The sequence below is a fragment of the Lingula anatina genome, chromosome 9, assembly GCF_051362555.1.
Source record: "Lingula anatina isolate TDL-2025a chromosome 9, LinAna3.0, whole genome shotgun sequence".
Taxonomy (NCBI): domain Eukaryota; kingdom Metazoa; phylum Brachiopoda; class Lingulata; order Lingulida; family Lingulidae; genus Lingula; species Lingula anatina.
Window position 1 is genome coordinate 9,988,721 of NC_141775.1, and position 15,982 is coordinate 10,004,702.

The 15,982-nt window shown below is 37.0% G+C and overlaps 2 protein-coding genes across 4 annotated transcripts; one reads left to right on the forward strand and one right to left on the reverse strand.

Annotated features, from left to right (window-relative positions):
• Positions 1-274: 274 nt before the first annotated feature.
• On the reverse strand, positions 275-6,505 carry LOC106159620 (beta-1,4-galactosyltransferase 4). 3 transcript variants are annotated; one of them, XM_086995162.1, is made up of 9 exons: positions 6,320-6,505; positions 5,408-5,472; positions 4,741-4,973; positions 4,183-4,373; positions 2,876-2,998; positions 2,392-2,493; positions 1,947-2,100; positions 1,641-1,738; positions 275-1,244 (listed from the first exon to the last, which is right to left on the reverse strand). In XM_086995162.1, the coding sequence occupies exons 2-9, from the start codon at positions 5,466-5,468 to the stop codon at positions 1,112-1,114; spliced, it is 1,095 nt and encodes a 364-aa protein (XP_086851288.1). In that variant the 5' UTR covers positions 5,469-5,472; positions 6,320-6,505; the 3' UTR covers positions 275-1,111. The 3 variants fall into 3 exon arrangements, with proteins under 3 accessions (XP_086851288.1, XP_086851289.1, XP_086851290.1); XM_086995163.1 differs by having other exon boundaries at positions 5,408-5,538; positions 6,320-6,498; XM_086995164.1 differs by having other exon boundaries at positions 5,408-5,489; positions 6,320-6,494.
• Positions 6,506-9,761: 3,256 nt separating this feature from the next.
• On the forward strand, positions 9,762-14,592 carry LOC106159616 (uncharacterized). The gene is made up of 5 exons (XM_013535931.2): positions 9,762-9,934; positions 10,732-10,822; positions 11,223-11,390; positions 12,820-13,047; positions 13,311-14,592. Exons 2-5 carry the CDS (start codon positions 10,744-10,746, stop codon positions 14,120-14,122), a joined length of 1,287 nt encoding a protein of 428 aa, XP_013391385.2. The 5' UTR covers positions 9,762-9,934; positions 10,732-10,743; the 3' UTR covers positions 14,123-14,592.
• The last annotated feature ends 1,390 nt before the right edge of the window (positions 14,593-15,982 follow it).

The following is a 15,982-nucleotide window of genomic DNA, read 5'->3' on the forward strand; positions in this document are numbered from 1 at the left end:
AGGATAACTGTGCTACTGAAAGCGTCATGATACTGTAGATAATAATAATAATAAAATAATAATAATAATAATAATAATAATAATAATAATAATCATTATTTATAGTCTAAAATTCATATAAATTTTAGTAGACCTTACATGGGTAAAATGAACAGAATAAGATAAATAAAGACAATAAATAAATGGGCAGTTAAGATATTAAGATATTAAAATGCAATGTAAATGAATATATGGACAGTAAAGAATTTCAGATATTAAAATAGATAGTATAATGTTAAGATGACAACTAGTAAAATTTATTTTGGATGGTTCACAGCATATATAGGAACATAAAAAATAAATAAATAAAAAAGAGAACATATTTTTAAAGCCATGATACAGCTAATCTTTAATAAAAAAGTATTGGTATAATTCTAGTGTACTTCAGCACAATGCCGACGACACATCTGACTTGTCTCTTACTATCTTAACATTCATGTATACAGTATATCACAAGTGATATGTTTGTAATATTACAAATCACGTTCAACGATCTTTCCATTTTAGTGCACGATCCCAACTACCACATTCGTACGATCCCAACTACCGCATTCACTCTCCACCAGCTGTGCCGTCAAAGATCGCGACTAAAATAATGACCATTATGGAAATACTAGTTACCGACGATAAGGAGGTAATATTTTCACTTCCGTTTCTCTCCCTGTAAGCTTTTTTTTTGTTTGTTTGTTTGTCACCCGCCCATCTCAAAAGGTTATTGGTGGATATTATTGACATTTTCAGGAAAGGCAACAAATTGATTAACTTGGAAGTGATTAGCTTTTGGTGGTGATCAGTGATCGGTAATCTAGATATCTGTCTGGGTCCAAGTAGCTTTTAACCATTGCGAGATAGGGCCAATGACCTTCTTTGTGCTATGAATGCCTCTTCATCTTCCACATTTTTATCAGTGCAGAGTCCTTAGCGTCAGTCTGCGCTCTCTGTATGTTTTTGTAGTTGTGAAAAGAATCACCTCATTCTAATCTTATTTTAACGTCTTTTGATTGTTAATAAAATCAGTACTACACTCCTTACAGAGCATGCGTTAAAAATTGGATGTTTTTAGACGGGAAGATCAAAAACCCTTAATATACATCTTATGTCGTCGTGAGTTTGCACTCTTTGGGCGAACTTTCCTGTGCTGTTTTATTTTCTTCAGTGAGATACGTGCAGAGGCGCTTGCTTTCTTCTCCATTTCTTCTTTAATTCTGTTAAAATAAAATTCAAGCCGAGCAATGGATTACGTCATACCTGGCATGCAACCTGAAAAATTCCGGCGCACTTAGGAGGAAATCTTAGAGTTCGTTATTTGTAATGGCTTATATAAAAATATGTAAAATCTTATATGATCGATTATAATGCTTACTCATAAGCTTAAAAGTAGATAAATACCTCATTGGAGGTGACATAAAGATAATAAAAACTATGTTAGCCATCTAGACCATGTTACTGCATCATATTCTGTCTAATGTTGGTATGATCAAAATGCTGCCAGGACTTATAATTACTGGTTTCAAAACATTAAATGTGATTGCATATTTTGTAATTCTCTAGACGGTCAGCACATATCAGACGGCGTCTTGCGCTTTTTAAAGTCGACATACTTAGGAAATATTTTGTAAGCCCGTTCGTAGTTAATTGCCCAATAGGTATCATCGATTGCTTTGTCATACTTGGTGTCCATAATGCCCCTCCATACGGTCTGAAATTAAATAGAAAACATCTTTAGAGGACAGGCTATAGGCCATAGAGACTATGACAGATCCATTTTTTGGAGGGGGTAGTCATGAAGCGAGGAAATAAAATGCACACAATAGAGGAGGAGAATTTTAATGTGATACAGACATGTACGTAGCAACTTGATCCTTATCTGTGGAGTTTTTTTCGACAATAGTTCTGCCATTACGTACCTTCATCATGCTTTTCTGATCTACATTGAATTTGATCCACGTGTGTGTTTGTCTATACTCTGTTGCTAGTCGGGTGTAGTTCAGCGTGATCAGTCCACTATCCCACGGTCCGTAGTGTTTATACAGTTGCGATGCAAACACCACCATTGGATAACTATGGAATATTTGGAAGGATAATAATTTTACAACGAAGGGTATGCAGCATTGGACATTTTTTCTGAATCTATGGCCCTGGAGTTGCTAAAACATTGAGTGTATAGACCCGACTAAAAATTCACAAAACTATTGGGCTTATGTCACAGGAAATCAAATAATTCATTGGTTTTTGTCATTTAAGTCATATGTATATTTTAAAAGATAATTAGCGACCCAAAAATTGAGCATGTAGCGCCCCTCCCCCCCCCCCCCCCACCCCCACCCCACACACAAAATAGTGATAACTCACCTTTCCTTGTTTTCGTAGCCGGGCGATCTTGTATGATTTAATACTCTGTACACGCCTAAATGTTCGTTGGCATGCTGAATGGGGACGTTTTGAGAGACACTCCTAAAAAATATTGAAAAATAGTTAATAAGATATGAACTCTACTTACCTCTGTAAGGCCTGCAACACATCATAGTGACCGACATCAAAAACCACAATGCATTCTTTTTAAACATGATTAAATATCTAAATATAAATTCTTTGAAATATATGGAGAAATTTTGTCTTGTTTCCGACAGTTGTTGTTCAGAACTTTTTTTTTCTTGTGCACTTATGAGTATCTGAACAACGTTGTCACGCTCTGAGCAGACGATAAACATGCAATGAAGTAAATATTGAAGTAACTTGAAGAAATAAGCGGTGCAAAACAGGTAACGACGTTTCGACCTTACCACAAAGCCGTCTTCAGGTGAACTGATTTGGTTCTGGTATTTATTAAACCTACCTCTGGAAAAGGTCATCGTCTTCACCACCCCATCTAATCATATGATTAGGAAATCCGTTTATCTTCTTGAATGTGTCGGGAGTTACCCCAATAACCCCTCCGGTGTAGTTGACATGGGGTAGCCTGGAAACACAGCATCCATTCCATGCATATACTTGTATAATAATACATGTATTAAGTTTACTTTATAGAGTGCATTATCGAAATATAGGCCTACTAAATTATTTATTATGCGCTGTTCAAATGTTAATGTCATTACATGTGCGTGTAACCAGGATTATTTGAAGGGGGGTCTGCTCCTCATTATTTGATCAAATCAAAGATTAAACCACAAAAAGAAAACAAATCAAAACAAAGATACATAGACAGTAAAACTGGCGAAAGCACAGATTGACATATTACTAATAAGGTTAATTACAACACCGTGCTATTTTCAATGTCATTATGGCAAATTTCAGTACTAATAATTAATGAATAAACATGTAAATAACGAAGTCGACCTGTACTTTATGGCCATGAATGAGTTTAGTCAGAATATAGAGACGACGGCATTAAAACCTCAATTGAATACATCGTGTCCGCTAAAAAAGAATAGATCTGAATTTTTGCCATTTTGTTATTACACAAGATTTTACAACTATTTTATAAATGATAAAGTGTCATAATTGTCGTCATCATAGGTGCTGACACCTAAACAAATGGAAATACCGACATGGACAATTAAGGTAAAAATAATTCACAGAAATGTGAAACATTTTGGGGTAAAGATCAATGGGTCCCTTTTTCGAACTGAAAATATATCTTATAACCATGCCAAAGGTCAGGATATTTTAAGAAACCGGGCCCAGAGGGGGGAGGGGCAGGGGGTTCTGAACCCCCATTTGATATTTCGAAAACAATCACACTAATATTTCCCTCTTGAATTTAGAATTTCGACTAGCTGATTTATAGTTCTAAACCGTAACAAATGGCACCTTTCGCCCTCTAAAACACCAAAAAATTTTGGGGCCCTTCAGCGGGGAGGGGGGGGCGGCTTTGTATCCGAGGACCCTCCTTCAAATAATCCTAGATCCGCCCTTAATCTGGACAGCGGCATACATCGAATGATGGGTATACGTCCAGGAATTGAGGGTCTTTTAAGATTTAATTATTACAACCTATACAGTCGGTGCCGTCAAACTGTTACAGTCAAAATGATTACAATTATAAATGATTCAAAATCAGATATTCAGACATAAAAGTGGGTGGGGGAACAAACAAACAAACAAACAAACAAAAAAACGGGGTAAATGATTTTTCATACAGACCTGTAATGATACCTGTCCTCTGCAGAGGCAAAATGAAAAACTCTGTCAGGCGGACATCTATACAGTAGTGAATTGTTCATAGGGATTTTATCCACGTCTTGAAATATGTAGCAGGTGAAATTAAACGCGGCACTGGCCTCTACAAATCCTACATTTTTGGCATACCCCGTGTTAAAAGGTTCTGGATGCGCCTGCAAATATACAAAGCCAAGGATGAATTAAAAACATCTGCTATAAAAAAATAATTATAGTAACATTTTAAATAATAATAATTGATGTTTTGTATTCAACAACTTTATTTTTATAAATGATCAATCGTGATAAAACTATAAATAATAATAATAATAATAATAATAATAATAATAATAATTATTATTATTATTATTATTATTGTCATTATTATTGATTTAGAATATTTGAGTGATGCTGTTCCGTAGAACACGAGCCAGAGAATAATGATGATGACGCGCTGCCGTGTGCCACCATGTTTCTTTACTGAGAGAGAGAGAGAGAGAGAGAGAGAGAGAGCTACGAAGCAATGGACACTAAACAATGGACCTGTTCAACGACAAATATCTGGTATTGGCACTTCTGACTTTGTAGAAAAGGATGGAGATTTTGGAGCAGAATATCCAGGTGTTCTTGTCTGTCACGGTAAGGAATGATGATGGCCACGTGGTCCCTAGGTTTGCATGACGTAGGTGCCCATCGGCCTCCGGTGGCGACCTCTTTAAACAACTCCGTTCTATTTGGCATTGGCAAAAGATTCAGATTAACTTTAAATGTATTTCCTAAAATTGAAAAAGAAGGCACTTGCATATCTTAAGTCAAAGGTGTATTTAATGGAACAAGTACAATTGCATTCGCTATTTTGCTCAATCCGTTTTGATGACACGTTGATTAACCTTATGTGTTGTTTGGAGCATCTCCAATATGCTTCTGCGTGAGTATCTGCTACTACCAGGACTGCAGATGAAATGTACTTGCACTTTTCTTTGGAAAATTTGGTCATGAATTAACCAAAGGCATCTTTGAATATCTATGTGAAAAATCAATCTGTGTCCCTGGTAATGGGTAAGTATCTGTCTAGTTGGTTTGACATTGAAAGGTTAATCTCATAGTGCTTATTTTTCATTTTTCAAGTACAATGAACCACGTATATATAGGTACCATATTGTAACGGCATTGCTGTTTTTAGGGACCCCGATTTATTCACGTTCCTTACCTAAATTTTCCTGGTTTTCATGGCATAAACCCAAAGAGTTAGCGACCAGATCTTCGTTCATCTTTCTGTAATTAATTTGGACCTCGTTTGATTAGTAAAGAGGGGTCAGTTAAAGAGTCTTGCTGTTGAGCCTGAAAAAATCTTTTTTAATCAAAAAAGAAAGAAAAGGCAGTGGTTTGCATTCTCCCTCTTATCCCACAGTTAAAAGAAGTCGACATGAATGGCGATAGAGCAAGGCCAGGGAGTTGCAAAACACTACGCGACAAAGTTATTTTAGTAAAGTCCCCTTTACACTGGACGGCGTCCTTTCTTCCTCCTATAGTACGGCCCTATTTGAGAGTTTAAAAATACTTTACGTGCCGAGAACTGGCCGATCACTGAGCATTCATTCTGCAACCAAAGTGATGCTTGTGCCTATTTTCTACGACCACAGCGCTGCCTGTTTCATGATCGTATAAAAGACGCAGAAGGGACACTGTTCAGTGTGAAGAGGGGGGGGGGGGGGGGGGGGGGGTTAACACACCTGAGTATGCCCGCTAGCTCCGCAAGGTGTTGCCTGTGGAGGAAGAGCATTTCAGAGGCTGGGTACATACTGTTAACACTTCCAAATATTTTCCCATAACTGAATTTTTACAATTCATTCACAAATTTAATTGTTATTACTGTAATGTTAAATAAGCAGATGGGCTGACCCAAGGAGTTGCAATTAAAACCTTACTCTGTTCAAAGTCGAATTGAATGCGACTTAGTAGTATACCTTGACTCCGGATACCCGTCTTGTATGTCACCAAAAGTATGATCAATACTAAAACAACACTGAATTGATCAACGTTTTAAATAATGGCATTTAGTCCGCTCAAAAATATTCGAATGTCTTAAATTTAGAATCACGCACTCGTTTACACGACATACCTGCTAGTAGTCCAGTGAAAGGCTACAATCCAAAACAAATTCACAACAGAGAAGGTAACGAAGAAGAAAGGTAATTTCACATTCCGTCTTTTCTTTTTTCTTCCAGTTTACCAACATGTAGATTTGCTGCATACAGGTAGCTACCTCAATACATGTTCACTCCGAGTGGGAATAGGCAATGGCGTGGAAGAAGAAAGATAAGCGAAAGTCGGCTATCTATACACACATGGTTTGGGAAGTATAATTGGTGGAGCTTAATAACAGGGTTATGTATACAGAACTGGCACCTTATGTTATTATGATGATATCTTTTTCCTGTGATTAACATTATTATTATTAAGCATACATATATTTTAATGTACCGAACAGTTTAACTACATGTGTTATTATTGCCGGTTATTGTAGGGTGGGCGCGAGGAGATTACAAAAAAATTATGTACCATATATATATAGTCACTTTTATTATCCGTATTTCTTGTTATAATTACAGTCTGTACACTTTTTCTTTATCGACCGTTGCTAGATGTAACCCCCCTCCCGCCCCCAATTACGTGTTTTGTAAGATTCTTTTCATTAAATATGTTTGCTTGTGTCCCGATACCACAGGTCATGAACGCCTGAAATGTAAGAAGAGCTGGGCTCCGTATCTCGAAAGGTTCGCTATGTTGCGCACGTGCGCAAGTGTCTCGATTCCATAACCGATTCTATTTCGAGATACGGTGCCATGGAAACGAGACACTTGCGCACGTGCGCAACATAGCGAACCTTTCGAGATACGGAGCCCTGAAAGATTTTCTGATACCGCAGGTCCTCTGAACTGGCATTTTTTTTTTTTTTTTTTTTTTTGGGGGGGGGGGAGGGGGATACAATGCATCAAATAAATCCTATATAAACATAGACTATCGGAAATAAACTATTGAGTTTGGATCAGCACAGTATTGGGAAGATCTGCAGATTTTCTGTAGTGCTGGTTCTCTGGACCTTCAGCATCTCAGAAGTTTTCTCCATGTCTTCCTGTCTTGAAATACATGTAGCTTTATATCAAACACTATATAGGTATGCTTAAACGTAAATGCATGCCTTAAATCTGATAAGTGAAAACCCTCACCTGTAAATATTGCACAACAATTAGTATTTAAACCATCAGTCTTGATGCCATTTAGATAAAGCATACATGCATTGCAGTGTGTACATTGTAGATAATAAGTTATTTTTTTAATTAGGAACTGAAGATGTGAGGTTGTTTGTTATGCTTTTCTGTTCACGAAAAGTGGACGACATAGTCGGATGTCGAGTTATGCCGGAACGCTGTGAGTTACACATATTATAATCATCCGAAAATTAATACAACGGTGTTGTATATAGATGCATATAGATATATATTATTTTAGAAAAATAAATTGGCGGAGGGGGTAACAATATATATATATCCTTCAATGCATTTAATATAAAACTATTTATTAACGAAAAATCTACTAATATACGTCCAATGTGTGTCAGTATTATGTTATCAATACACTTTGACCTGTCTCTTAACATCTTAATATCAATACATATTTAACGAGTGATGTATGCAATATATATTACTGATCGCATTCAACTTTTTCCTCTGCCTTTTACAGCACGATCGCACCTATCGCATTCGCTCACCACCAGCTGTACGCGCTCTTCTTCACTAGAGCCACCTATAGGCTAGTGCTAGTACTAAGATAATGGTCCCTATATGGAAATCATGGTTGTGAATAGTATCACTTCATTTTAGTCTAATTTGAATGTTTTCTGGTGGTTAGTTGTACTTTAAGACTACGTCACAACTAGCGGAATGACGTGCATGTGAAAATTTTGTGTGCCTGAGTATACGCGTTCGTCCTGAGTACGTAATTCGTACGAACCCCTTGCCTAAGTCTGCGTATGGGTATTTTTTTCTTATACGTTAGTGCTTTTTGCTAGATGTGTCGGTGCCATTACGCTTTACTTGCCTTACAAAGCACGCGTTAAGAATTGGAAACTAAAATAATAAAAATGCTTTTTTTCAAATGAGACTGAAACTATTAAAATCAATGTGGCATTTTAAATATTCGTAGAGGTTGAGTCCATAATTTGGGAGCATACAAAGTAAAAAAAACATGTCAATTTATGTTAACAAATCTTTACTAAGGAGATAAGAAAGTACCGTCCGTTCCAGGATTATTAGTAGAGGAAGAAATTTTACTTTTATATGAATGGCATAGGAAAGGAAATTGCATGTTTTTGTCGTGTTTCCCTTAAAAATGTCTCATTCTCTTTTAAGTATCATCAGTTAATATGATGACTTAATTTTATTACAAAACGTCATGTATTTAAAAGGACAACGAATACTATAACAATTTCTGTTTGATATAATAAAATATCCCCCCAAGTTATACCATATTTATTGATTTGATAAAATGCGGTTTTAGAAATAGAACGGAAGTAGTTGTTTTTGTTAATGTTAACGCGTTGTTTCTTTTGATTTCCTTAACCATTTCGCAGGGTGAAAAAGAAACCACTCATGGTTAAAACCTACGCACCTACGCATAACGCCCCCACAACGTAAGGGTACTCCACTTCTTTCAGCAAAGCATGCAGAATCACATTGCGGTGAACGGGGCGGTTTCTTAAGACCTCTTTACACTGGGCGGCGTCTTTTCTGCTTTATAAGACCTCTAGTAGCTGTTACCCTCAGTTTTCATTTCTTTGGTGAAAAATACCCTAGCAAAGCCCCGTTTGAGAGTAAAAATATGATATTTTTTCGTGTTGACCACTGCGCATTCATTCTGCAACCAAAGTGATGCATGTGCGTCCTTTCTGGAACCACAGCGATGCCTGTGCGTCTTCTGAGCGTCCCTCAGTGATCTTGCAGGGACTAACCTCCACCGCGTTACTAGCGTCCTCGGCGATTCTTGAACTTCAGTGTGCAATCGTAGCGATCACCGTAACTTGTTTGAGCGTCCAACGGGGACCTTGCCAGTTTTATGGTCGCTCAAAGGACACAAAAGGACGCCATCCAGTGTGAAGGGGGGAGGGGAGGTTAGTGCAGGCGCTTTGTCCTAAAAACTGACATCTTCCAACGCTCACTTAAACGGACAAAGTCTGTATTTGCTTTTTTTTTATTTTGAAAATATAAAAAGAAAAAATAAGGAGTGATTGTATCTGCATATAATTATTTGAAAAGAAAAGTTCAAATCAACCACGCGTGAATATACATGTATTACATAAAATTCATTTAATCCGTTAATCTAAAGATATAAAAGTACGTCAATTTGACACAGACAAGTATTAAATGGCTATGTGCACGTCCCGGGTATGTAATCACCACAAGGACCACAACAAATGATATGACGTGTCCGTGACTCATGCGGCACGGTGGTCGTATTTTAATCGTTACACTGTGCTTGCAACACCGCAGCCGACATAGATATATGTTAATTTATGCGGGAAGGCACGAGGGGTCGTGACGGTAAAAAGAGATAACGAGTGTGACGTCACGGCCAGGATTCCATGTGGGGATTTCGCGTTTTCCTGGTGGATTGTGGTTAAGGCAGTGCTGCGGCTTGCTGGGTTGCGCTTAACAGAAGTGGAAGACTCCTCGAGGAGGTAGGTTGGGAGAGAATTACTCCTATGAAAAATAATGATATCTTTATATGGTTTAGACAGAAATATTAGATTGCAGTTGCGGAATCAGACAGTATTGTTTCATATTTTTGGATTTGTCTGTGTCCCGATTCAGTTGTTGTGATATCGGTATTAAAATAGGTCTTGAAATTATCAAAAAGATTTTGGAATCACAACACATGTAAATTATATTAGAGAGAAAATGTATCCTTAATCTTTAGCGCATCTTTTCACACTAATTTAGCACAGTTAAAATGTTGGTGCCTGTTTAACAAAACGTTTTAAGTCATAACGTTTCATAACGTTTCATAAATAATATAAGAATAGTAAACCTTTTGAGCAACTAGTGATAGGCTTGACAAAAGTTTTTATCCAATCACTGGTGACAGCAGCCAATTTAGGCATGTCGTATACATTTATTCCGCGACAGTCATTCTAAGTATTCTTTGAAAAGGCAGTTCTTAGAGCATTAGATTGCAAAGTCAACTTTACTTAGCCAGGTATCTGATTTTACACATGGCTGGCTAAGATCAGCCCAAGTATTTAAGAAATAGCCCCCCGTATGTGAGAGGTAGTGGAGATATGTAAGGATTAACTTATCTCATTTGGTTAACAGTTTTGTTGTCTCGGTCCGTGTCCACCCCGTTTTTGAATACATCTTTATATGTCTTATGATACCGCCTTAAAATAGCACCAACGGTTACACATAAGTGATCAAGCGAAAACGCAACACGGTGGCCTCTCAACAGTTATTTATCAAATATCCATATGAATTTCAGATTCAAAGGCAGATGGCGTCCACAGTATTAGCTGTTGTGGTTCTTGGTCTGTGCCTGGTACAACCTGGAGAACCTTTTTTCGGTAACGGATGTAAGTACTGTACAAATATTTAAAAGAACAGACAATATTGTACCTTTATCAGGCTGTGGAGGAGGCTTTTTGGAGAGGGGGCGTTGCCCGCAGCTTTTTTAAATTCAAAACAACAACTGAAAAAACTGGACTGAATAAAGCTTTTAGCAAGACTATTAAAAAAAAAGATTGATAGACCTATATATTTATTTTTTATTGTTGGTATACTTAAACATTTTAAAGTTTTAATTAAAATATCTTAAAAACACATTATTAAAGCAAAAATTCGACTCAAGATAGCAAATAAAAAAAGATAAATAAAAAGACTTTCAATTTAAAATTGCTTAATTGAATCCGTTAAAGAATAGATCGAATGAAATTATGGATTTCTACAAAGGTTGTCCTATTTCTTGTCCAACAGTTTTCTGGCCGTCTGCCTGGCAAGTGCAGACCCGTCGTGGGCCGCTGTGTATGGAGTGTGACTCCACATGGCACTCCAGGTGCACAGAGACAGCCATTCCGGACCACGACCAAGATATCAGCACGACGAGAGCAACCAAATACTGCTACGTCATGAAGGAAATGAATCGTAAGTAGATCTAATTTATATTTTTGCTGTTAGTTCTTTAATCAAGGGGAGTATACGTAAACGTTTTGTTTCATGTTTTTGAAAAACTTTCTGTTCTGGGAATAAAATATCATCGTACTTAAAAAATCAACTTTAAATGAATAACGGCAGACATTAGGCCAATGTTGATATATTTATTTAATCAGTGGCAATTTCTCAACATAGGAATAATTGTTACCCTGTCAACAACCAAATATCCACTTTCATTAAACGCTTAACTTAATGATTGAAATGGTAAAATTATTATCTCTGTAATGTAAGACATTCTTAACTAAAAGAGATACTTATCTAAATGAGAAATCTGTTGACTTTTGGAATGATACTTTAATTATTTTTTAATTACTTTCTGTGGATTGCTCATTGTCGGTTCTTTCATGCCCTGGCGCGTGCCTAGATAGCGTCTAATAATCTGATGCCGTCATCGTCGTTTAATGATAAATCTAACGCAAAGGCGACTGAGTCCACTGTTTAAGTCTTAATGAACTTAAGTCACGAAATAATTTTGACGCTGAATTGAAGACAACCAAGATTTAGGAGGGAATTAAACTGTACTGGCGTTCATTAACATAAGTGCTAGTACGCAAGTGTATTAGATGCATATTAAAGTAACATATTAAAGTAATCGTCCTTAATAAATAAGTGAACATAATGACAGCACTTAATCTCGACAGGTCACTATAATTTAGGGGAATCTCTGAACTGTTATTTGCGCTGACATGAATTTTGCACGTCGTCATTGCAACAGCCATTTTGTCCTTATCAAGGCCATCTTACATGTTCACGCTGTCTTGGTATTAATTCCATTAAAAGTTTGACAGCCGCCATTTATTTTGCTACATTACTTTCAGCTACAATGCAGTATTTTCACTCATATCTGGGGTGAATTCAAAACCGTTTCAGTGGTTTAATTTCCAAGCCGGGTGAATAACATTATCATTTTGCCCCCCCCCCCCTTTTATACGAACGTAGACTGATATCAGTAACGTGATATTCAAATTATTGTTTTTCTTTTTTATCAAGAGCTTGTAAAATATGTGGGTATTACCTCCAATATTTCTGTGACTGTCAGTCACCATCATCAGGGAGTAAATGACTAGGGTCATTTCACCTGGAATGAAAATGAGGATGTAACAGTTACAACACAAGGCCAGTGATTAGGGGCAATTGACCAGGATTTTACAAGCTCTTGATAAAAAGAAAAACAATAATTTGAATTGATACATACAGAGCTAATGAAACTGTTCTCTCAGTAACGTGATAAACTTAAAATCCACAATTTAACTTTTTTCTTCCGCCAACAGCGATAGAAGGAGGGTATCTCAATGATTACCACTTTGTCGTCCATTTTAAACCTAACACCGCATTTACAACCATTTTTGCATAATTTCAGTCTTCAACGGAACATCTGTGGTAACCAGAGGGCGAGCAGACGACCTCAGCATCCGGGTTCCTAGCCGAGGAGGGTGTGCCGTCAAAGACAACAAAGATGGACGCCTTTTGGCACTCTGCGTCTGCAATACTGATAACTGCAATGGGAAATCCGTAGGCGACCTTGGCGGCCAATTTCGAATGAAGGAAGACACAGCAAAATTGGTGGAAGATGTTATAAAACCTCCTAGTAAGCCATATTTTATTGATAAAAGGAAGAAAGATAACCTTAGTGCTTTTATACCTTGGTCTCAGCATTCTTAAGAGTTGTATTCGATATTTAAGCTTCTCGTGCAGCGAATAAATTGACAAGAGTATCCATTCGCTGTATTAAACATTTGGGTAATAAAATTTAGGCCCTGATATAATAGAATATAGAACGTATATTTGAAAAATGGGTTTATCATTTTCCTTTTAAATGTAGAATTGAAAGCTTGGTCTTTTATTAAACAGAGCAACGTGAGATGGCGGAAATCAGCAAAGAAGATTTGATATCTTTGGAAATAGCCTTGCAGCAACAAAAGGAAGACGAGGAAGAAGAAAATGGCAACCAACTTGAAAGACCACTGTTGCCACCTAAGAAAAATGAAAAACCCAAACCAGGAAAAGGCAAGGGTAAAGGCAAAGGCAAGGGTAAAGGGCAGGACAGGGGAAAAGGGCAGGGCAAGGGCAAAGGTCAGGGTCGAGGTCGAGGTCAAGGTCAAGCTAAAGTTGATTTCTCATCTTCGTTTCTCAACGGGAATGTCATAGGTCCAGTTCTAAATGGTGCTTTGCCGTTCTTTGGCCTTGGCGCTCTTCCCAATAAACCAAGGCGCGGGAAAAGGCAGACGAGCGGAAACGATCCCTATGACGTCACTCAGATTTGCTCCTACTGTGGCGACCTCAAGTGTCCGACGGACTTTGCTCTTCCTCCCTACACCAGTTCTATCATGAACGACCCGGCAAAAGCTTGCAAGCGCAGACACAATGGCAACTACCAGCTGTGTGACTCCTGCGTCAACTACGTCACGTGCGAGATGGAAAACTTCCGGTTCCGAAGTTGCACTCCGGGATTGGTTTGGAATGATTTCACGAAAACGTGCGTCTACCCTTGGGAAGAGTCCCCCATGGCGTCCTGCTACTTAACTTACTCGGACAGGAGGACAATCTGTGATCATTATTACAACCAGGAGGTGTCCAGTTTTTGTGCGTTTTATCAGAATTATTTCACGGGGATATGTGATGCGTCTCTGTATCCATACTCGGGAAGATGCGCTGGAAATTAGATTTCGACTGAGAGATATGAACTCCTTTTTGCCAACAAATATTTTGGAAATACAACTTTTACAGAACTTTTAAAGACTACACTGATTAAGTATTATCTTACGATTTGGCACAAATAAAACGTTGAATTGATTTTGGTTGTGAAATTCAGGTAAAAATCCACACGCTTTTTCTGTCTCGAATTGCTTGGTATTGTGTCTTCATTGTGTGGAGTACTCGGTATGCCAAATTAATTCAACGGACACATCCGCAAACACCTCAAAGTCAGCTTGATCATACAGTCCGTCAAAGTAAAATGTACCCTTTTGATCTGCTATAATATATAGTGCGTCATCGTGTCGATCATGATTTCTATATTGAAGCCGTTTTTATAAAAGTCACTAGTTCAAGATTGTCATAGTTCTGAGAACCAAGAAACGTGTACATAATTTTATATTTAATATTTATTGAATGATTAAAGGTTTTAACAAAGTCTGTGTTCTTTTTCATGGAATTCTTAAGATTTCTAATAATGTTAAATACTGCACATGAACATGAATGCCCAAAAACCAGTGTCTACTTGTAGTGCAATATACTGCTTTGTAAGTAGCGTACCGTATTTGAACAACTTGGAAAAGCTTCGCTCTTCTGTAGCATTGAAGTTTTAATAGTCTTACTTGAACTGACTCTCCATTCGCTTGTTGCATTTGACTTTGAATTAAGCCACAAAAAATTAAAAAGTCCATCGTATGTTTGTTACATACAATAAGATCATGCTTACAGGTATTCTAAGAAAAAAAAAAACATTTCCCCTATTAACGTATTATTTTCAAACTTGTCTCTACAATTGTTTTTGATACTTTGTATCCTTTTAAGCAATTACGCAATTTAATTATGAACGAATACTCGTGATTCCTCTATATAACTATGTCCTCCTGACATTTTACAGATAAAGATTGGAATCTTTGTTCTTTTCTTTTCTATACTTTCCCTCTTCATTCTGAGATAATCATTTTTAAGGTCGGAATGGAGAAAACAGCCTTTTCAGGATGTTTAGCCAAGGATTTATGATTTTGAAACATTTTTAAACGCGTAGAGAACCATTCACCTCTATTCTATATATAGGTCACTTCGACCAGGCCAAAGTCGTTGACATCAATCTTCTGTCAGGCATTTGGCTTTCATAAACAAATGCGATGAAAATATTTCATATGTTAATATGTTCGTGGAGGGTAAGCGCTCAAATAATACATATATATGAAAATTGCGCTGTGAATTCCTATTATTACCCGTTATCTTAATATGGCACGTACAGGCGACAACGCAGGCCACTTTTCCCACTAAATCGTCCCCTGAGTAATAACAAGATGATATCTATAAGGAAACCGCGCAGTAGCTGTACTGTATCCATCAGTGTGATATTTTGATATCCAAAAGAAGAGATCACAGCTTGTCACACTTTAGGACCTAGATGTGTAGTATGACGGCCACCAGTACAAATAAATCTGGATTACAACAAAAGAAGAGAATTAGACAATAAATAAATAAATAAAAAAGAACCAATTCATCCCATATTATATCAATCATAATGTTCTCATTTGATTGGTAAACAACTTATTATCTTTTGTCTTGTAGCACTTTTGACATGCTTTCATTTATTTATTTATTTATGATAATACGGTTGATCAGACAAAAATGTCGCAATTTACTTTTTCTATAAAGATATTTTGAAATGAAAGATAATATGAAAAAGAATATCAAGATAGTGCAAAATGCCCTGTCCTTTTTTCTTTCTTTGCTGGCACAAGACCTTACCTGCGGTTTTATTGTCATAATATAAATATAATCACATCACTTACAAAGGGCACAAGCTTATCACTAAA